At 43.9% G+C, this 24359-nt stretch overlaps 1 protein-coding gene across 2 annotated transcripts in view; it reads right to left on the bottom strand.

The window, feature by feature from the left end:
* Positions 1 to 782: 782 nt before the first annotated feature.
* The window catches only part of LOC129868493 (neuronal tyrosine-phosphorylated phosphoinositide-3-kinase adapter 1-like), a 50547-nt gene continuing 26970 nt past the window's right edge, over positions 783 to 24359 (bottom strand). For both annotated transcript variants that reach the window (XM_055942519.1, XM_055942520.1), the window contains exons 2-7: positions 9905 to 10155; positions 7017 to 7399; positions 5100 to 6890; positions 4655 to 4909; positions 4118 to 4224; positions 783 to 1219 (exon numbers count right to left, since the gene is read on the bottom strand). In XM_055942519.1, the coding sequence (XP_055798494.1) occupies positions 794 to 1219; positions 4118 to 4224; positions 4655 to 4909; positions 5100 to 6890; positions 7017 to 7399; positions 9905 to 10155 (3213 nt within the window). In that variant the 3' untranslated portion in view covers positions 783 to 793. The remainder of the gene's footprint in view (positions 1220 to 4117; positions 4225 to 4654; positions 4910 to 5099; positions 6891 to 7016; positions 7400 to 9904; positions 10156 to 24359) is intronic.

Here is a 24359-nt window from a genome sequence, read left to right on the forward strand (position 1 = left end):
AACCATTCCTTTTTTGGGGGTGTCTTACTAATTGCCTATAATTTCCACCTTTTGTCTATTCCATTTGCACAACAGCATGTTAAATTTATTGTCAATCAGTGTTGCTTCCTAAGTGAACAGTTTGATTTCACAGAAGTGTGATTGACTTGGAGTTACATTGTGTTGTTTAAGTGTTCCCTTTATTTTTTTGAGCAGTGTATAAATACTCCCTCTTATAGTATAAATACTCCCCTTTTATTTTATATCAGCGAAGGCTGGGGCGACTAGAGTTTAATAAATGAATAAAGAGTCAAGGAAGGGCTTTTAGAATACTACATTTAAAGGGTAAGAAATCACATTTAAAGTGTAAAATATCACACAGTACTGACTGATTGTATGTCTCTTCTTGTTTTCATGTTGTATTGGTATATCCCTCAACTGAATCTTCCCCATCTTTTTCCATCTCTACAAAGTCATACTTTAAATCATGTTTATGTTTCAGTTGTTCATTATTTCTCTGGCCCACACACCTCTAAACATCTCAGTAACCTTGACGACCTTGTATCAGCTCCACATGAAGTTTATCTTACCATGTGAGAGCACAAAATTCTCATCTTACTCTTATGCATATTCTCTCTCTTCTGTGGTCAGCGGTAATCGCACTGACAAAAACAGTCCTCCACCAGTTCTCCACCTTTTCTAGAAAGTGATTCCCACCACCACAATAGTGTCCAATAGTACTTATTTAGTACATAGTACTTGCCCCTATCTTTCTACTGTACCTCTCCTGCCCCCCCCCCCCCCCCACCCCCCCTCAGATGGCAGTGTCCCACACCACAGCCTGGGGCCTCTGGCAGGGAGGTGTGCCCGTCTTGCGGGGTTCAGGGGTCCGTCTCCAGCTGGGCAGGATAGGCATGCTGTCCTGCTTACACAGGCTCTTGTCCGGGCGCCGCTGGGCCTTGATCTCTTTGCATAGGCAGCGCTTCCTCTCAATGACCTCCAGCAGCTTGCCATCCCTCTGGGTCTGGGCTGCGGATGCGGCGGCGCCCCCGGTGTTGGGAGGCTGTCCCTGGGCTAGCTGAGCCAAGTGCTGGAACTGCAGCTGGAGGTGGTGCTGCTGCTGCAGCTGCTGGAGCTGTTGCTGTAACTGCAGCTGCTGCTGATGGAGTTGGAGTTGCTGCTGCTGTCTAGACAGACTGGGACTGCAGGGTGTCTGGGAGGAGTGGGACAGCCCATGCAACTGGCCAGAGAGAGGCAGATAGGGAGAAAGAAGGGGAGTTAAAGGAAGATGCATGATTTGGGGATTTTGTATCAGTATATTACCTTCAATTTAACCTGGGGTATGCATGAATACTGCATCCATATTGTATCCCTGTAAACACTGAATCTTTGTTGTAACACGGAATACCTGAACAGCTTCTATCCCCAAGCCATAAGACTGCTAAACAAGACTGCTAAATACCCGGACTACCTGCATTGACCCTCTTGCACTGACTCTATGCACACACACTGGACACTACCCACACACTCACACATACTTACACTGACACTCCAACACACATATACGCCCACACAGACATAACATGCGTACACATGCATACTAATGCCACACTCACACACACTCACACACTTTCACACTTACCACATACGCTGCTGCTACTGTCTATTATCTATCCTGTTGCCTAGTCACTTTACCTTTACCTATATGTACAGTTGAAGTGTGAAGGTTAAACACACTTAGGTTGGAGTTATTAAAACTTGTTTTGCAGCTACTCCACAAATTTCTTGTTAACAAATTATAGTTTTGGCAAGTCGGTTAGGACATCTACTTTGTGCATGTCACAAGTAAATTTTTCAACAATTGTTTAGACAGATTATTTCACTTATAATTCAGTGCATCACAATTGCAGTGGGTCAGACGTTTACATGCACTAAGTTGACTGTGCCTTTAAATAGCTTGGAAAATTCCAGAAAAAAAATGTCATGACTTTAGAAGCTTCTGATAGGCTAATTGACATCATTTGAGTCAATTGGAGATGTACCCGTGGATGTATTTCAAGGCCTACCTTCAAACTCAGTGCCTCTTTGCTTGACATCATGGGAAAATCAAAAGAAATCAGCCAAGACCTCAGAAAACAAATTGTAGACCTCCACAAGTCTGGTTCATCCTTGGGAGCAATTTTCAAATGCCTGAAGGTACCACGTTCATCTGTACAAACAATAGTACGCAAGTATAAATACCATGGGACCACGCAGCCGTCATACCGCTCAGGAAGAAGATGTGTTCTGAATCCTAGAGATGAACGTACTTTGGAGCGATAAGTGCAAATGACTCCCAGAACAATAGCAAAGGACCTTGTGAAGATGCTGGAAACAGGTACAAATGTATCTATATCCACAGTAAAACGAGTTCTATATCGACATAACTTGAAAGGCCGCTCAGCAAGGAAGAAGCCACTGCCCCAAAACTGCCATAAAAAAGCCAGACTACGGTTTGCAACTGCACATGGGGACAAAGATCGTACTTTTTGGAGAAATGTCCTCTGGTCTGATGAAAGAAAAATAGAACTGTTTGGCCATAATGACCATTGTTATGTTTGGAGGAAAAAGGGGGAGGCTTGCAAGCCAAAGAACACCATCCCAACTGTGAAGCACGGGGGTGACAGCATCATGTTGTAGGGGTGCTTTGCTGCAGGAGAGACTGGTGCACTTCATAAAATAGATGGCATCATGAGGGATGAAAATTATGTGGATATATTGAAGCAACATCTCAAGACATCAGTCAGGAAGTTAAAGCTTGGTCGCAAATGGGTCTTCCAAATGGACAATGACCCCAAGCATACTTCCAAAGTTGTGGCAAAATGGCTTAAGGACAACAAAGTCAAGGTATTGGAGTGGCCATCACAAAGCCCTGACCTCAATCCTGTAGAAAATTTGTGGGCAGAAATGAAAAAGCGTGTGCGAGCAATGAAGCCTACAAACCTGACTCAGTTACACCAGCTCTGTCAGGAGGAATGGGCCAAAATTCACCCAACTTATTGTGGGAAGCTTGTGGAAGGCTACCCGAAATGTTTGACCCAAGTTAAACAATTTAAAGGCAATGATCCCAAATACTAATTGAGTGTATGTAAACTTCTGACCCACTGGGAATGTGATGAAATAAATCAAAGCTAAAATAAATAGTTTTCTCTCCTATTATTCTGACATTTCACATTCTTAAAATAAAGTGGTGATCCTAACTGACCTAAGACAGGGAATTTTTACTAGGATTAAATGTCAGGAATTGTGAAAACTGAGTTTAAATGTATTTGGCTAAGGTGTATGTAAACTTCCGACTTCAACTGTATATACTGTAGCTACCTCAATTACCTCATACCCCTGCACATCGACTCGGTACTGGTACACCTTGTATAGAGCCATGTTATATTTACTCGTTATTGTTATTCAATGTGTATTTATTCCTTGTGTCACTATTTCTATTTTTTCTTTAATCTTTATCTTTAACTCTGCATTGTTGGAAAAGGACCCGTAAATAAGCATTTCACTGTTAGTCTACACCTGTTTTTTTCTCAGCATGTGACAAATATAATTCAATTTTATTTGAGCATTGAAGACCAAGCCCAGCAACCACCACAGCATCAATAAGAATGCGTTGCACCATATCCTGCCCCTAGATGGCAGTGTAACACCATCTTTGGGCCTGTGGCTCCCCGTGGTGTGCGAGGGAGGGTCAGGCAGCACACGCAGACAGTCTCTGCAGCACAGCACAGCACACTTGAACTGCGTCAGCATTTGAGATGCAGCCAAGTGACTGGGCAAAACGCAACACTATTGGACATCGGCTCACTGCTCCAAAACACTGTAGAGAAGCATACTCCTTAAATCTCCGCATACGTCAGTTAGAGCATTGCTCTCTCCTGGACTTGTTCTTTAAGGCTGCTGGCCACATCCTTATTCTGCTCACTGAACATATCTCCACACTATAAATAGCTCAGGAGGAGGGTTGTTGCTATCAGCACAGGGTATGATAAGAATGGCCATATTCTTCAGAATAATTACAATACTACTACTTGTGCAAATTATAGTAATCACAGTAATACCAAAGATCATCGTCATTATAATAATAGGTATTATTCACCTGACTCAGTGCCTCTCGATGAGGCAGGCTGCTCTGCCTCTGAACGTCGCATCCCCCCACCTGCCTCACCCCAGAGGTGGATGATGAGCGGCCGAATCGACCCAGTTCTGGAACACAAAAAAAACAAGCAATGTTCATACACCTGTCTATAACCACGAATCAATTATGGTTATTGTGCTGTTCATGTTGCTAGGGAGAACAGCTGTGCATATAGAAGGCAGTGCATTCTTACATGTGTCTATGTACAACCGCTGGTACATGTGGGGGAGGTATTGTGTGCATAAGTATGTGTATATGTGTGTATATATAGCTCTGGTACTACACATGCTGCCGCTGATGATCTTAACCCATAACACCATGATCATGTGACTGTGGATGGAAGAAATCCACCTAATAGGACCTTCAGAGACATCTGCTGATGTTTTCTATTTTCTAAAGAATGTTTTGTGTGCAGTGAAATCCTTGACATACTTTAGAGTACTTTCCCTTGGAAAGATTCTGCTAGAAGGATTCTGTTCTAGGTGTCTAGGTGCTTACCTCCATTGCGATAGGCTGGGAAGGTTTGGCAGGGGAGAGGGAGACCCCCTCTAGGCAGGGCTCGGAACCCCAAGAACCCCTCCTCCATCCCGGCCAGGGACTCACTGTGGCCCAGCCCCCTCCCTCCAGTGAAGCGTACTGGGATCCCAGAGTGGCCTCCTCCTCTTCCTCCTCCTCGATGCCCTGGGACCAGTTCCTCCTTGTCCACCCTCAGGAGGGCATCGGCACTACCATTCCATGCACGCCCTTCATCCTCTGAGAGGGGAATGACAGAAGGGAATTGTTGAGTAAACATACAATGATTGTCTATTGACAGTATAGTAACAGATGACACTCAACTTACAGTTTAATAGTCTGATTATCCCTCAAAGGAATGAGAGGAACTTCTGATCAAATTAAATATTTAATTTTAACCCATAATGCCCCCCAGCACATGTTAACTTACTTTCTCTTGCTGTTTCTCGGCTGCCATGGCTGAAGGAGAGTTTCCTCTGCACGGGCCAGTAGGACCCATCGTCTCCAAAGCCACTGCTGTCCCAGGGCATGAACGCAGCCTTCCCCTGGACGGGCCCAGGCACCGTGCTGCTTTTGGAGGCCACATCACCGTGACCCTGGTGGTGCAAGGAGGGCAGATGAGACCCTCCTCGCAGGCTGTCGTATGCCGGGGGTCTCCGGAAGCCCACCGAGGGGTAGGTCCAGAGCAGGGGGCTGTCTGAGGAGGGGGGCTTGTAGGCAGGCAGGCCATGAGGGGTGTGGGAGCGTTGGAGGTGGGAACGAGAGTGAGGGCGAGAGTGGGAGGAGGTGGAGGAGGAGGACTGGGTTGGGTTTGAACTGGTGCTGGTCTGGGATGAATGGCTGTTGGTGGTGGGAGTGCTCTCAGCCTGAGAGGAGGTAGAGTGGGACCCTGTTTCTCTGTCTCTGTCACGGTCTCGCTCTCTGTCTCTCTCCCTGTGTCTCTCTCTGTCATTGTCCCTGTCTCTGTCTCTGTGATTGTCCCTGTGACCGTCTCTTTCCCTCTCTCTGTCCCTGTCCCTGTCTCCTTTGTCTGACTTCAAGCAGAAGCTCACAGACTTGCCCTCCTTGCCAGAGCCCTGGGTCTGGGTCTGGGCAGTGGACTTGGAGGAGGTTTCTGAGCCATTCTTGTTGGTGGTGTTGGGGTTGGGCGAGTCCCCTCTATCTGGCTTGCGGTAGTGGTGGTAGTGTGAGGGCCGGTGGTGGGGGTGGTGGTGCTGGTGGGAGTAAGGGGAGGTGGACTTGGAGGAAGGGGGCAGCGGTGTGGAGTGGCTCCTGGCCCTTAGACCCGGTGCAGGGTCGAGCTGGCTGTCTCTGTCTCTGTCTCTGTCTTTGTCTTTGTCTTTGTCTTTGTCTTTGTCTTTGTCTCTGCTCTGCTTGTCTCTTTCCCTAGACTCCTTACAGCCTGACAGGAGCATGGGGAGATTGGAGGAGGGGGTGGTAGAGGCAGAGGAGGTGCTGGATGGCGTTGTCATACTGGAGGAGGTCTGGATGCTGATGGTTCCCAGTTTGGCAGCAACAGCTTTGTGTTGGACCCCGACCCCGCTGGAGGCAGCAGCTGGCTGGGGGAAGGCGAGCAGCGGAGGCCGGTGCTGCAGCAGGTTGGGGAAGGGGGCCGGGATCTTACTGGTGGACTCTGTCTCTGATTTGTTCCCCTGGAGGAGATAGGGGGTAGGGGCCCGTGGGGGTTGCGGGCTGGAGGAGAGTGGCTGGGGGACAGGGGTGGTGGAGGTGGAGGAGGGGAGGGGCGAGGAGTGGGAGATGGACACTGTGGCTTTAGGTTTGGAACAGGAGGAGGAGGGGCGAGGTAGAGGGGCAGAGATGCCAGAGGAGTGGTGTTTGGAGGATTTGAGTCTCTCGTGTTTGAGAGGGACGCGTTTGTGTCCCTCTCTGTCCTCTGGCAACGGGTACTTCATCTCCTCATAGATGGCCTCGTTTTGGTCTGAGTCTGAGTCGGGTGTGGTGGCGACGGGAGTGACAGGGTGAGGGGTGGCAGTCTGGCTCTCCCTTGTGAACACCTGGCCCACCATCTCTATGTAGACAGGCTCATCATCCCCCTCCTCACCCTGGGGCTTACCCTCACCCCCCTGGAAAGGAAGGGGCGTGGCAGGAGGGGGCACGCGGGCCGGTGGAGGGTCAAACGAGAGCTGAGTGCTGGGACTTCGTTTGGGCTTCAGAGGCGGCACCTTCTTCGACATGTCCCCCGAGTCTGACTTCTTCATTGCTGGAGGGAAAAGAGACAGAGTAATGAACTAGAGATATTTCAATCATCACAACAGGGACAATAATAATAACCCACATTTCCTAATTTCCCCACTTCACTGCCCTCATTACTGTTGCAATAGCCTACCATTCTTCTTCTCTGAGTGTTTGGCCTGCGAGTGAGTGGGTAGGGGCGGTGGAGGGGTGTCCGGGAGGACGTGAGGTGCTCTGGGGTCTGAGGAGGAGGAGCTGAGGCGGGTGCTGGGGTGTCGTTTGGGTTTGGTAGGGGGGCAGCGCCCGCCGTGCTGTGACTGTGTGTCAGAGTAATCCTCCCCATTCTCCAGACCTGTGTCTCTAGCGCCCACGGCATGGCAGGACTGGGAGCGGGGGGCCATGGCAGAGGCACAGGAGTGAGGGGACAGATCCTGGGAGGCAGGCATGGTCATGAAGCCCATGCGGAAGTGGCGTCGGAAGGACGCCAGGTCACGGACCTTGCCCACCGTGGCTGAGGAGGGGTCCTTCTGGCTGGAGCTGGAGAACACAGGAAGCACAGCATTCCGTCATTCAGCAGTTAATCACGTCTCAGTTAAGGACCTTCATTTATTTCCCCATTGTGTTTCCCCTCCCCTTTTCTGCCTCGCTCTCTTTTTCTTTATCTCTTCAGAAATGTTCTTTAAATAGCTTCAGTCCTTTACTCCTCTTCCTCTCCCTCTGTCTGTCACACACACACTGCTGCTCATACATGGATGGCACAGGGAGACTAGCTTCCCGTTGAAGAGTGAGTGATGAGAGATTGGGCGAGGCAGTGCAGCAGCTGTGCAGGCCAGTATTGTGTGTGGGGGGGGGGACTCTTCCGTCCTTCCATTTCCCTCCACATCTGCTCCCCTAGCTCACAAACACATTCAATTAGGAAATTACTTCCCCTAAAATCAAACTCCCCAAAATCTAGCTACTCCTCTCTGACTGTAATCTCCCTGTATGTACATCACTGTGTCACTGGGTATCTCTAACTAATGTTTTATCTGTTTTATTACGTTGTCTCTTCACTACACTCATCATGACCTCTGCCAAGCATTTGATCTGTTTCCATGGCAACTGGCTTGCCTGTTTATTGGTTTAGTGGTTTGTCTTAAAACCCATGAAATTTCACATGGTATTGCTTGCCAATGTACAGTACTAAACATACTGCAAACAAGCACACAAAGGAACTGCAATGTTTTGGGCTATTTATTGACTGAAAAAAAGGTGTGGCAGTGCAGCATAAAAATTCAAACTGGAGTTTTCTTCAATTAAAATATATTGGAGTTGAATGTTTAAAGTACTGTGCTGTTCCTTTGATTAAACAGATTACTCAATTCTTATTTGCTCTCTAAAGCCAATTTTACTTTCAAAAACTTCATATGGTTAATCCCTGAAGGTCTTTTGAAGGTCATCATGACCACATCCAAACTACCATCATGCATGAACACCAAAGATTCAGAACATATTTGGTTTCCTAACAGGTGAAACCAAAATCTATATCTCTACAATAAAGCTACTGACTGATTAAATTGGAGCAGAATCCATACAACAGTGTACCTTGATGAGCAACAACATGGGACGGGGAGTTGCAGCTGACATGGTCCAAATCTGGAGTTATTGCACATAGAATATACAGTATAGGTCTGTAAATGAACCTTTATAAAGGAGACTCAGCCATAACAACAGCGGCTGAAGTCATTAGAAAAACACTGTGCACAACAACTACCATGAAAAGAGCTGAAATGATACCGCTACAACCATCTAGCACACATCTGTGTATGTGTATGTGTGTGTCTGGTGTGTGTGTGTGTGTGTGTGTGTGTGTGTGTGTGTGTGTGTGTGTGTGTGTGTGTGTGTGTGTGTGTGTGTGTGTGTGTGTGTGTGTGTGTGTGTGTGTGTGTGTGTGTGTGTGTGTGTGTGTGTGTGTGTGTTAGTGAGAAAGAAAGAGAGAGAGAGAGAGAGAGAGAGAGAGAGAGAGAGAGAGAGAGAGAGAGAGAGAGAGAGAGAGAGAGAGAGAGAGAGAGAGAGAGAGAGCGAGAGAGAGAGAGCGAGAGCGAGAGAGAAAGAGCAAGCCTAGGTGACTGGGTCTCTACGTGTGTGAGAAGAGGAGGAGGAGATGTTGAGCTTCCGAGCATGCAATCAAAGGCCTCATTTAGGAGGTTATCGCATGTGAGTGAACCCTGAGTGCATGTTGCCTTGTTTGTTTGAGCTACAGGAAGCAAGAGCGATAAAACATAACAAACTACACATCCAAATGTAGGCCTCGTTTTTAGGTCACAATGTGTAGTCTTGTACTACTGATGAGCCTTAATTCTGCCATCATTTCTTATGAAGCGGTGAAGCAGCAGGGAGACAATGTGAGCTTGCACCTTCCTTTTGAGAGGAGGGAAGCTAGCGCAGGGAGCGGAAACAGCGCTGAGCATGTTCATCATGGAGAACAGAGATGCAACTGTTTTCTGTCTCATTGCATTATGTGAAGAAAAGCCAAGAGCAGAGCTCTCTCTCTGTGTGTGTGTGTGTGTGTGTGTGTGTGTGTGTGTGTGTGTGTGTGTGTGTGTGTGTGTGTGTGTGTGTGTGTGTGTGTGTGTGTGTGTGTGTGTGTGTGTGTGTGTGTGTGTGTGTGTGTGTGTCTTTAAGTGTGCCTGTGTGTATATGTGTGTGTGTGTCTTTAAGTGTGCCTGTGTGTATATATGTGTGTGTGCGCCTGCGGGTGTGGAAGTGTGTGTGCGTGCCATAATCTAGATAGACACCAATGGGCCACATTGGCCCTGTAATGAAGGCCATAAAGCTCCTCTCTTCCCATCTTCTGTTCCTCTCATCTTGTTTCTTATCTTCCTTTCTACATGAGCCCACTCCCCTTAGGACGACAATTAAGAGGTTGCACATAAAATATGAACAATAAAACTCTTCCACTTCAGTTCAGAAATTTACAATTGAACTGAACTGAATAATCTTCATTCCATCTCTCCAGTGCAGCATGCAGCTGTGAATTGAGATCAGTTCACCTCTCCTCACCTCTTCTTATTGCCTTCCTGGTCCTTGTGCCTCCAGTCCAGCCGGCTCTTACGATACAGCAGGTTCATGTCGCCGCGTGGACACTGCTCCTCCTCGCAGCCAATCACAGCGCAATGTAGCCGCTTGCCCCTCCTCTCTATGTCACACAAGAAATGCTCCACCGCCACATCCTGGGCGGAGCCAGAGCTCATGGTATAGAAGACCAATAGGGTGAAGGGGATGGATGTCACTGCAGACCAAGCTTGAGTCACCTAGACATGGAGAAGATGGGGACATTGTCATTGTTAATAGTCATCTACTATATGCTGAGCTGACATGACAGAGCCCTGTCCAGTTGTCCTCTTATACAGCTCCCCTACACAGCTCTCATGTCGACATGCTGTATGTAGGGCAGTAGCAATTACAACATGGTTATAGTACCTGGCTCCTTCTCTTCCATACAGGTGAACAGGGAAGGGGGGATTCCTCCAGACATAACGAGGTGTTCAGAGACAGGGTAGGACTTACCAGGAGTGAAAGTTAAAAACCAGAGAGGTCGCATTATGAACCATGTCTGACAAAATATCTGACCAAAATATGTGAAAACATCCAAATAAATGGACAGGCAGGAAACGTATCTAATAAGGCTCCTCGTGTCATGGACATCCTTTCCTCCAGGCTAAAACAAACTGGGCATTGGACCAGGTAGCCAGGTAGCCAGGCAGCCAGGTAGCCAGGGAGCCATGTAGCCAAGCAGCTAGGTAGCCAGGCAGCCAGGGAGCCATGTAGCCAAGCAGCCAGGTAGCTAGGCAGCCAGGTAGCCAGGGAGCCATGTAGCCAAGCAGCCAGGTAGCCAAGCAGCCAGGGAGCCATGTAGCCAAGCAGCCAGGTAGCCAGGTAGTGAGGTAGCAAGGTATTGTATGTTTACCCAGCCCACTGTGTTGTTTACCCCAACGCCCAACCTACAGTGGATCACATGAAAACACTATTTATATTTTCATTATCCAATTATGACTATCTGAGTAAGCATGGTAACTCAGCTGCAGTGTTTCTCTCTGGCTGGGGGCCTTGGGGTGGCCTAACTAGGGCTGTTTGCTACCCAGGCAGTAATGTGGTTTGTCATATGTAGTGCACGCAGGGCTTCCTGCACACGCTATTCACCCCATGAAGAGTCAGGCTTGTTGTGGGGCAGATATTTGAGGGCCCAACAGTTTTGTGTGCATTGGAGTATGTATGCAAGCGCGGCACTGCGATTGGCTAAGAAAAGCGCAGCTGTCAGCTGGTGTGTGAGGGTTCCCAGTATTTTTCCATCTTAAATGTAAAAAAATGGAGTGTGTGTTCAAGTGCTTTTGGTGGTTTAACTTATACTGCATGGGACACTCTCTCCTTGCAATTGGTTTTGGTTTGAACATCATCACGCAAACACTGGATGAAACGCACACCAACATACAATGTAGACAAATTCATTTAGAGGTCTAATGCTACTACACATTCAAGTATGCACTCAATGATCCCAACCATACATAACTTTATTAACTCTTCTCCAACAGCACAGGGAATTCTCAAAACTGACTCCATTAGGTTCAATTATTGTCTCTGTACTTTGTTGTTCTGTTGAACTATCTATTTTTACTGATTGGCATTCTATAAGTAAGAAACCAATTTAATGTCTATAACCAATACAAATCTAAACCTTAATCCAGTTCCAGTGGAAGAGTGCAGGCTGCAGAGTCATAAAGAATATGGCTCTGAGAACACAGGGTTCTCTACAGTGAGAGATGACATCATACAGAGAGCAGTGTCATCCCATCATGATTCTGACATGGCCCTGTGTTTCACCCTGTGTGTCACCCTGTGTGTCATCCTGTGTGCCATCGTAGCTCCCGCTATTCCTGTTGTCCAGTGCTCTGGCCTCCCTACACACAATGCCCAGCTGCATTGCTGTGGCCTGGCTGCCCTGCGTGGCATGGCGTGGGGTGGCGTGTTGTATGACTCAGTGTTAATTAGGTTAGGGAGTTGAGACTGTGTAGGTTGGGCTTATGTTAACAGGGCCGCTGATTTGGGCTTCCAGGATCTGGCAGCTGAGTAGGCAGCCCTACAATTGTCGCATTACAGCTGTGGGGAAGTGTGCAATTACGCAGGCTGCTGAGGAAAAGGACACTGCTTGGGAGACGGTTCGTCAGGTTCACTAGTCCACTATACAGCACACTTCCTCTACTCCTAGAGCATGTCTTATCCATAGCAGTGGGCCATACAACATATTTCCCCCCAAAATGATATTACTCCTGTCTGAACAGACATAAATAAAATCATTCAAAATACTACACCAGAGAGCATCATTTAGCTACATAGGTTCAATAGCTTCATAAAATAGCTGTGGATTAAGTTTTTATCACAAGTTGCAATTTGGGCAGCACATGTGCCAAATATAGAACAGCTTGTAGCATTGTGGCCATAGATATCAGCGAGAAAACGTAGGCCTACAGTTTGGAAAGCAAATGCCTACTGCTGAAAATAGAAGACTAATCTGGCTGTAGAAGCGAACAATTGTTTTATCAACAACTGTTGAGGGATTCTGAGTGAACAGCAATGTTTTTCAAAGTAGCTTATCACCGGTGAGTAGCCTATGCTTCATCTTCATCATTGGGTGAGTCAGTGTCACTGGACACACAGTATATATATATATATATATATATATATATATATATATATATATATACACAGTACCAGTCAAAAGTTTGGACATACCTACTCATTCAAGTGTTTTGTTTTATTTTTACTATTTTCTACATTGTAGAATAATAGTGAAGACATCAAAACTATGAAATAACACATATGGAATCATGTAGTAACCAAAAAAGTGTTAAACAAATCAAAATATATTTGAGATTTTAGATTCTTCAAAGTAGCCACCCTTTGCCTTGATGACAGATTTGCACATTCTTGGAATTCTCTCAACCAGCTACATGAGGAATGCTTTTCCAACAGTCTTGAAGGAGTTCCCACATATGCTGAACACTTGTTGGCTGCTTTTCCAACACTCTGTGGTCCAACTCATCCCAAACCATCTCAATTTGGTTGTGGTCGGGTGATTGTGGAGGCCAGGTCATCTGATGCAGCACTCCATCACTCTCTTTCCTGGTCAAATAGCCCTTACACAGCCTGGAGGTGTGTTGGGTCATTGTCCTGTTGAAAAATAAATTATAGTCCCACTATGCGCAAACCAGATGGTGTATTGCTGCAGAATGCTGTGGTAGCCATGCTGGTTAAGTGTGCGTTGAATTTTAAATAAATCAGACAGTGTCACCAGCAAAGCACCCCGACACCATCACACCTCTTCCTCCATAAGGTGGGAACCACACATGTGGGGAAATCATCCATTCACAAAGACATGGCGGTTGGAACCAAAAATCTGAAATTTGGACTCATCAGACCAAAGGACAGATTTCCACTGGTCAAATATCCATTGCTCGTATTTCTTTCTTTGCAGCAATTCGACCATGAAGGTCTGATTCACGCAGTCTCCTCTGAACAGTTGATGTGGAGATATGTCTGATACTTGAACTCTGTGAAGTCTTTATTTAGGCTGCAATTTCTGAGGCTGGTAACTCTAATGATCTTATCCTCTGCAGCAGAGGTAACCCTGGGTCCTCATGAGAGCCAGTTTCATCATAGCGCTTGATGGTTTTTGCGACTACACTTGAAGAAACTTCCAAAGTTCTTGAAATTTTTCCACATTGACTGACCTTAATGTCTTAAAGTAATGGTGGACTGTCATTTCTCTTTTCTTACTTGAGCTGTTCTTGCCATAATATGGACTTGGTATTTTACCAAATAGGGCTATCTTCTATATACCACCCCTACCTTGTGTGGTGGCATTTTTCTGCTTTACCAAATGAGGGGAGTTACAAACTACACACCAGTCAGAGTTATACTTAAATTACATCTTTAATAATAATAAGAGCTTTGCAATAGCCTCTTTTGACTTTCAATGATGCGCTATCTCTAATGAACCATTGAAAAGTGACTACAGAAAATTACAAAGATCTTTTATAGCCAAGATACACCCCTCTCAACCTACATGACGAACCACAGATCTTAGGAACTCTTCACAAAGGGACTTTTACTTGAGAAAGGAGTATCCCTTAGACAGATAGCATTCGCTATAAACTATCGCTCAGGTTGGTCTCTAAAACAAGGTTCTAATCTCGTTCCTGGTACTTCATAGCACAGAACCATTACCTCATGTTATCTGGAATGCTCTTTAGGTTTTATCACCCAAAGACATCGTAAATCTCCTCTGTCAGTGCTATCTCATTAGAGGCCCATCCTCAGTGGAACACACACACACAAATCTCTATTCTGTCGAATGTAACAACTATTATAATGGAATACAAGCATTATAACATAATCTTGCAATTTTCCATGACACTTGTCACAACACAATTGACTGGCTCAAATGCATTAAGAAGGAAATAAATTCTCCAAATTAACTTTTTTTACAAGACACACCTGTTAATTGAAATGCATTCCAGACGACTACCTCGTGAAGCTGGTTGAGAGAATGCCAAGAGTGTGCAAAGCTGTTATCAAGGCAAATGGTGGATACTTTGAAGAATCTCAAACATATTTTTATTTCTTTAAAACTTTTTTGGTTACTACATGATTCCATATGTGTTATTTCATCGTCATGTCTTCACTAAATGCATCAGGGCATTGCATGCATATAGGCTTATAGGCCTAGGCTTCCACTGTATGATATGAATATTTAAAATATAAAGGAAGAGAAGCCTCGGCCTAGACACAGAGAAAGAGAGAATGAGAGATATGCTTTATCGTTGTCGGATAGGCTACTGCTGTCTGCTATAAAGATATAGGCATACAGAAGAAGGAATTTTTATTTTTTTTTCGATCAGAATATTTTTTATAAAGATAAGCATTATATTGTTAGATTACATTCATCCACACTTCAAGTTCAACTGTTGGAGTCAGTTGGAGCGCCAAGTCAAGCCATTGTTTATCGGGAAAATACCAGCAGGATATTATATCATGGCAAACACAACATTACAGTTGGAAACTTTATTTGGCCAAAGAAAATGGCTCAACAGAATTAAACCTTCACAAAAGTTTTGAAAAGGCTATATTGCCGAAATTACCAAGAAAGGCTAGTGCCTGCTGTACCCAACAAATGACAGCAATAGGCTAATGATATTGAAAGGCCTACTTATAACCTATCTTAAACCAAATAAGGAACATACATTTAAAAAGACAGATCAAACTTCATTTAGCCAACAAAACTGTCTCAACAGAATGAAACAAAACACATTTTGCATATTTAAAAAACTGGTTTAGATGAATGAATAGGCCTAAAAAATAACAACGATTTAAAATAATAATAATGATAGAACAAATATGAATAAAGTTTAAAAAATGCATCCTACCTGAATAGTGAGTTGCCTGCATTTGGCCATTTGTGTGGTATTAAAAAATATTCTACTAATGTCTTCTAGCATATAAATGATGTAGAATTGCATGAAACGCGTTTATAAAAGGCAACTAAAAACATGTCTGCTCAACTGTATGCGTTATAGATGCATGCAATGCCCCCCAATGCGCCCCATACCCCCCACCCTCCAGCACCCACAACTCAAAACAAATTCCACAGCTACTGTATGTCCTTAACAGAGCCTAAATGAATATGGAGGCAACAGCATCGCTCACATAGACGTCCCAGTTTTAATCAGGTCTTACACGTGCTATAAGCATACACATGCACACAGTCACACACACACACACACACACACACACACACACACACACACACACACACACACACACACACACACACACACACACACACACACACACACACACACACACACACACACACGCACACGCACACACACACACTACATAGGTTATACTGTATATGCAGCCCACAATGTAGATATGCAACCAAAGCCCCCACACTGACACACTAAATCAGCAATTCAGGGATTGTAAAAGCAGCTTAAGAGGCATTTACAGGGTCAGAAGTCATTCAAATCCACCTCGTTAGAGCTAGGAGGCAGATGGAGGCAGATGGAGGCAGATGGAGGCAGATGGAGGCATGATTCACATTACTGGATCTGCATGCAAGGCTGCAGAAAATTTTGCCATTCAGCACATAAACAAACACAACACACACACACACAGACACAGACACACACACTGTGACACATAAACAAACAAAACACACACATGCAGACACACACACAAACACACACACTGTGACACATGGACAACAAACACACCCATTGTGACACATGGACAACAAACACACCCATTGTGACACATGGACACAAACACACACACTGTGACACATGGACACAAACACACACACTGTGACACATGGACAACAAACACACCCATTGTGACACATGGACACAAACACACACCCTGTGACACATGGACACAAACACACCCATTGTGACACATGGACACAAACACACACACTGTGACACATGGACACAAACACACACATTGTGACACTGTGATACATGGACACAAACACACATACTGTGACACATGGACACAAACACACACATTGTGACACTGTGACACATGGACACAAACACACACACACTGTGACACATGGACACAAACACAGACACTGTGACACATGGACAACAAACACACACACTGTGACACATGGACAACAAACACACCCATTGTGACACTGTGGTACATGGACACAAACACACACACTGTGGTACATGGACACAAACACACACACTGTGACACTGTGGTACATGGACACAAACACACACACTGTGACACATGGACACAAACACACACACTGTGACACATGGACAACAAACACACCCATTGTGACACATGGACAACAAACACACCCATTGTGACACATGGACACAAACACACACACTGTGACACATGGACACAAACACACACATTGTGACACTGTGATACATGGACACAAACACACATACTGTGACACATGGACACAAACACACACATTGTGACACTGTGACACATGGACACAAACACACACACACTGTGACACATGGACACCAACACACACACTGTGACACATGGACACCAACACACACACTGTGACACATGGACACAAACACACACATTGTGACACATGGACACAAACACACACACTGTGACACATGGACACAAACACACACATTGTGACACTGTGATACATGGACACAAACACACACACTGTGACACATGGACACAAACACACACACTGTGACACTGTGATACATGGACACACACTGTGACACATGGACACAAACACACACACTGTGACACTGTGATACATGGACACAAACACACACATTGTGACACTGTGATACATGGACACAAACACACACACTGTGACACTGTGATACATGGACACAAACACACACACTGTGACACTGTGACACATGGACACAAACACACACACTGTGACACTGTGATACATGGACACAAACACACACACTGTGACACTGTGACACATGGACACAAACACACACACTGTGACACATGGACACAAATTAAACCCTTAGAGCTACAACCCCAAATGCTCCCAGTATTAGAATGTAGAGGCTTGCCACAGTATTAGAATGTAGAGGCTTGCCACAGTATTAGAATGTAGAGGCTTGACACAGTATTAGAATGTAGAGGCTTGACACAGTATTAGAATGTAGAGGCTTTCCACAGTATTAGAATGTAGAGGCTTGACACAGTATTAGAATGTAGAGGCTTTCCACAGTATTATAATGTAGAGGCTTGACACAGTATTAGAATGTAGAGGCTTGACACAGTATTAGAATGTAGAGGCTTGACACAGTATTAGAATGTAGAGGCGTGCCACAGTATTAGAATGTAGAGGCTTGACACAGTATTAGAATGTAGAGGCTTGACACAATATTAGAATGTAGAGGCTTGCCACAGTATTAGAATGTAGAGGCTTGACACAGTATTAGAATGTAGAGGCTTGACACAGTATTAGAATGTAGAGGCTTGACACAGTATTAGAATGTAGAGGCTTGACACAGTATTAGAATGTAGAGGCTTGCCACAGTATTAGAATGTAGAGGCTTGACACAGTATTAGAATGTAGAGGCTTGACACAGTATTAGAATGTAGAGGCTTGACACAGTATTAGAATGTAGAGGCTTGCCACAGTATTAGAATGTAGAGGCTTGCCAGTATTAGAATGTAGAGGCTTGCCACATAATTAGAATGTAGAGTCTTGACACAGTATTAGAATGTAGAGGCTTGCCACAGTATTAGAATGTAGAGGCTTGCCACAGTATTAGAATGTAGAGGCTTGCCACAGTATTAGAATGTAGAGGCCTGACACAGTATTAGAATGTAGAGGCTTGCCACAGTATTAGAATGTAGAGGCTTGCCACAGTATTAGAATGTAGAGGCTTGACACAGTATTAGAATGTAGAGGCTTGCCACATAATTATAATGTAGAGGCTTGACACAGTATTTTAATGTAGAGGCTTGCCACATAATTAGAATGTAGAGGCTTGCCACAGTATTAGAATGTAGAGGCTTGCCACAGTATTAGAATGTAGAGGCTTGCCACAGTATTAGAATTTAGAGGCTTGCCACAGTATTAGAATGTAGAGGCTTGCCATAGTATTAGAATCTAGACACTTGCACAGTATTAGAATTTAGAGGCTTTCCACAGTATTAGAATGTAGAGGCTTGCCACAGTATTAGAATCTAGACACTTGCCACAGTATTAGAATGTAGAGGCTTGACACAGTATTATAATGTAGAGGCTTGCCACAGTATTAGAATGTAGAGGCTTGACACAGTATTAGAATGTAGAGGCTTGCCACATAATTAGAATGTAGAAGCTTGCCACAGTATTAGAATGTAGAGGCTTGACACAGTATTATAATGTAGAGGCTTGTCACATAATTAGAATGTAGAGGCTTGCCACAGTATTAGAATCTAGAGGCTTGCCACAGTATTAGAATGTAGAGGCTTGCCACAGTATTAGAATGTAGAGGCTTGCCACATTATTAGAATGTAGAGGCTTGCCACATAATTAGAATGTAGAGGCTTGCCACAGTATTAGAATGTAGAGGCTTGCCACATAATTAGAATGTAGAGGCTTGACACAGTATTAGAATGTAGAGGCTTGCCACAGTATTAGAATGTAGAGGCTTGCCACAGTATTAGAATGTAGAGGCTTGCCAGTATTAGAATGTAGAGGCTTGCCACATAATTAGAATGTAGAGGCTTGACACAGTATTAGAATGTAGAGGCTTGCCACAGTATTAGAATCTAGACACTTGCCACAGTATTAGAATGTAGAGGCTTGCCACAGTATTAGAATGTAGAGGCTTGCCACATAATTAGAATGTAGAGGCTTGACACAGTATTATAATGTAGAGGCTTGCCACATAATTAGAATGTAGAGGCTTGCCACAGTATTAGAATGTAGAGGCTTGCCACATAATTAGAATGTAGAGGCTTGCGACATAATTAGAATGTAGAGGCTTGCCACAGTATTAGAATGTAGAGGCTTGCCACATAATTAGAATGTAGAGGCTTGCGACATTATTAGAATGTAGAGGCTTGACACAGTATTAGAATGTAGAGGCTTGCCACAGTATTAGAATGTAGAGGCTTGACACAGTATTAGAATGTAGAGGCTTGCCACAGTATTTGAATGTAGAGGCTTGCCACAGTATTAGAATGTACTTGCCACAGTATTAGAATGTAGAGGCTTGCCACAGTATTAGAATGTAGAGGCTTGACACAGTATTAGAATGTAGAGGCTTGCCACAGTATTAGAATGTAGAGGCTTTCCACAGTATTAGAATGTAGAGGCTTGCCACAGTATTAGAATGTAGAGGCTTGCCACAGTATTAGAATCTAGACACTTGCCACAGTATTAGAATGTAGAGGCTTGACACAGTATTAGAATGTAGAGGCTTGCCACAGTATTATAATGTAGAGGCTTGCCACAGTATTAGAATGTAGAGGCTTGCCACAGTATTAGAATGTAGAGGCTTGACACAGTATTAGAATGTAGAGGCTTGCCACATAATTAGAATGTAGAGGCTTGACACAGTATTATTATGTAGAGGCTTGCCACATTATTAGAATGTAGAGGCTTGCCACAGTATTAGAATGTAGAGACTTGACACAGTATTAGAATGTAGAGGCTTGCCACAGTATTAGAATGTAGAGGCTTGCCACAGTATTAGAATGTAGAGGCTTGCCATAGTATTAGAATGTAGAGGCTTGCCACATAATTAGAATGTAGAGGCTTGACACAGTATTAGAATGTAGAGGCTTGCCACAGTATTAGATTGTAGAGGCTTGCCACAGTATTAGAATGTAGAGGCTTGCCAGTATTAGAATGTAGAGGCTTGCCACATAATTAGAATGTAGAGGCTTGACACAGTATTAGAATGTAGAGGCTTGCCACAGTATTAGAATCTAGACACTTGCCACAGTATTAGAATGTAGAGGCTTGCCACAGTATTAGAATGTAGAGGCTTGCCACATAATTAGAATGTAGAGGCTTGACACAGTATTATAATGTAGAGGCTTGCCACATAATTAGAATGTAGAGGCTTGCCACAGTATTAGAATGTAGAGGCTTGCCACATAATTAGAATGTAGAGGCTTGCGACATAATTAGAATGTAGAGGCTTGACACAGTATTAGAATGTAGAGGCTTGCCACAGTATTAGAATGTAGAGGCTTGCCACAGTATTAGAATGTAGAGGCTTGCCACAGTATTAGAATCTAGAGGCTTGCCACAGTATTAGAATGTAGAGGCTTGCCACAGTATTAGAATGTAGAGGCTTGCCACATTATTAGAATGTAGAGGCTTGCCACATAATTAGAATGTAGAGGCTTGCCACAGTATTAGAATGTAGAGGCTTGCCACATAATTAGAATGTAGAGGCTTGACACAGTATTAGAATGTAGAGGCTTGCCACAGTATTAGAATGTAGAGGCTTGCCACAGTATTAGAATGTAGAGGCTTGCCAGTATTAGAATGTAGAGGCTTGCCACATAATTAGAATGTAGAGGCTTGACACAGTATTAGAATGTAGAGGCTTGCCACAGTATTAGAATCTAGACACTTGCCACAGTATTAGAATGTAGAGGCTTGCCACAGTATTAGAATGTAGAGGCTTGCCACATAATTAGAATGTAGAGGCTTGACACAGTATTATAATGTAGAGGCTTGCCACATAATTAGAATGTAGAGGCTTGCCACAGTATTAGAATGTAGAGGCTTGCCACATAATTAGAATGTAGAGGCTTGCGACATAATTAGAATGTAGAGGCTTGCCACAGTATTAGAATGTAGAGGCTTGCCACATAATTAGAATGTAGAGGCTTGCGACATTATTAGAATGTAGAGGCTTGACACAGTATTAGAATGTAGAGGCTTGCCACAGTATTAGAATGTAGAGGCTTGACACAGTATTAGAATGTAGAGGCTTGCCACAGTATTTGAATGTAGAGGCTTGCCACAGTATTAGAATGTACTTGCCACAGTATTAGAATGTAGAGGCTTGCCACAGTATTAGAATGTAGAGGCTTGACACAGTATTAGAATGTAGAGGCTTGCCACAGTATTAGAATGTAGAGGCTTTCCACAGTATTAGAATGTAGAGGCTTGCCACAGTATTAGAATGTAGAGGCTTGCCACAGTATTAGAATCTAGACACTTGCCACAGTATTAGAATGTAGAGGCTTGACACAGTATTAGAATGTAGAGGCTTGCCACAGTATTATAATGTAGAGGCTTGCCACAGTATTAGAATGTAGAGGCTTGCCACAGTATTAGAATGTAGAGGCTTGACACAGTATTAGAATGTAGAGGCTTGCCACATAATTAGAATGTAGAGGCTTGACACAGTATTATTATGTAGAGGCTTGCCACATTATTAGAATGTAGAGGCTTGCCACAGTATTAGAATGTAGAGACTTGACACAGTATTAGAATGTAGAGGCTTGCCACAGTATTAGAATGTAGAGGCTTGCCACAGTATTAGAATGTAGAGGCTTGCCATAGTATTAGAATGTAGAGGCTTGCCACATAATTAGAATGTAGAGGCTTGACACAGTATTAGAATGTAGAGGCTTGCCACAGTATTAGATTGTAGAGGCTTGCCACAGTATTAGAATGTAGAGGCTTGCCAGTATTAGAATGTAGAGGCTTGCCACATAATTAGAATGTAGAGGCTTGACACAGTATTAGAATGTAGAGGCTTGCCACAGTATTAGAATCTAGACACTTGCCACAGTATTAGAATGTAGAGGCTTGCCACAGTATTAGAATGTAGAGGCTTGCCACATAATTAGAATGTAGAGGCTTGACACAGTATTATAATGTAGAGGCTTGCCACATAATTAGAATGTAGAGGCTTGCCACAGTATTAGAATGTAGAGGCTTGCCACATAATTAGAATGTAGAGGCTTGCGACATAATTAGAATGTAGAGGCTTGACACAGTATTAGAATGTAGAGGCTTGCCACAGTATTAGAATGTAGAGGCTTGCCACAGTATTAGAATGTAGAGGCTTGCCAGTATTAGAATGTAGAGGCTTGCCACATAATTAGAATGTAGAGGCTTGACACAGTATTAGAATGTAGAGGCTTGCCACAGTATTAGAATGTAGAGGCTTGACACAGTATTAGAATGTAGAGGCTTTCCACAGTATTAGAATGTAGAGGCGTGCCACAGTATTAGAATGTAGAGGCTTGCCACAGTATTAGAATGTAGAGGCTTGCCACAGTATTAGAATGTAGAGGCTTGCCACAGTATTAGAATGTAGAGGCTTGCCACAGTATTAGAATGTAGAGGCTTGCCACAGTATTAGAATGTAGAGGCTTGACACAGTATTAGAATGTAGAGACTTGACACAGTATTATAATGTAGAGGCTTGCCACATTATTAGAATGTAGAGGCTTGCCACAGTATTAGAATGTAGAGACTTGCCACAGTATTAGAATGTAGAGGCTTGCCACAGTATTAGAATGTAGAGGCTTGACACAGTATTAGAAGCTAGACACTTGCCACAGTATTAGAATGTAGAGGCTTGCCACAGTATTATAATGTAGAGGCTTGCCACAGTATTAGAATGTAGAGGCTTGCCACATAATTAGAATGTAGAGACTTGACACATTATTAGAATGTAGAGGCTTGCCACAGTATTAGAATGTAGAGACTTGCCACAGTATTAGAATGTAGAGGCTTGTCACAGTATTAGAATGTAGAGGCTTGCCACAGTATTAGAATGTAGAGGCTTGACACAGTATTAGAAGCTAGACACTTGCCACAGTATTAGAATGTAGAGGCTTGCCACAGTATTATAATGTAGAGGCTTGCCACAGTATTAGAATGTAGAGGCGTGCCACAGTATTAGAATGTAGAGGCTTGACACAGTATTAGAATGTATAGGCTTGCCACAGTATTAGAATGTAGAGACTTGCCACAGTATTATAATGTAGAGGCTTGACACAGTATTATAATGTAGAGGCTTGTCACATAATTAGAATGTAGAGGCTTGCCATAGTATTAGAATGTAGAGGCTTGCCACAGTATTAGAATGTAGAGGCTTGCCACATAATTAGAATGTAGAGGCTTGCCAGTATTAGAATGTAGAGGCTTGCCACAGTATTAGAATGTAGAGGCTTGCCACAGTATTAGAATGTAGAGGCTTGCCACAGTATTAGAATGTAGAGGCTTGCCACAGTATTAGAATGTAGAGGCTTGCCACATAATTAGAATGTAGAGGCTTGCCACATAATTAGAATGTAGAGGCTTGACACAGTATTAGAATGTAGAGGCTTGACACAGTATTAGAATGTAGAGGCTTGCCACAGTATTAGAATGTAGAGGCTTGCCACAGTATTAGAATGTAGAGGCTTGACACAGTATTAGAATGTAGAGGCTTGCCACAGTATTAGAATGTAGAGGCTTGCCACAGTATTAGAATGTAGAGGCTTGACACAGTATTAGAATGTAGAGGCTTGCCACAGTATTAGAATGTAGAGGCTTGCCACAGTATTAGAATGTAGAGGCTTGCCACAGTATTAGAATGTAGAGGCTTGCCACAGTATTAGAATGTAGAGGCTTGCCACGGTATTAGAATGTAGAGGCGTGCCACGGTATTAGAATGTAGAGGCTTGCCACAGAATTAGAATGCAGAGGCTTGCCACAGAATTAGAATGTAGAGGCTTGACACAGTATTAGAATGTAGAGGCGTGCCACGGAATTAGAATGTAGAGGCTTGCCACAGAATTAGAATGTAGAGGCTTGCCACAGAATTAGAATGTAGAGGCGTGCCACAGAATTAGAATGTAGAGGCGTGCCACAGAATTAGAATGTAGAGGCTTGCCACAGAATTAGAATGCAGAGGCTTGCCACAGAATTAGAATGTAGAGGCTTGACACAGTATTAGAATGTAGAGGCGTGCCA

The sequence above is a fragment of the Salvelinus fontinalis genome, chromosome 13 (assembly GCF_029448725.1).
Source record: "Salvelinus fontinalis isolate EN_2023a chromosome 13, ASM2944872v1, whole genome shotgun sequence".
NCBI classification, from domain to species: domain Eukaryota; kingdom Metazoa; phylum Chordata; class Actinopteri; order Salmoniformes; family Salmonidae; genus Salvelinus; species Salvelinus fontinalis.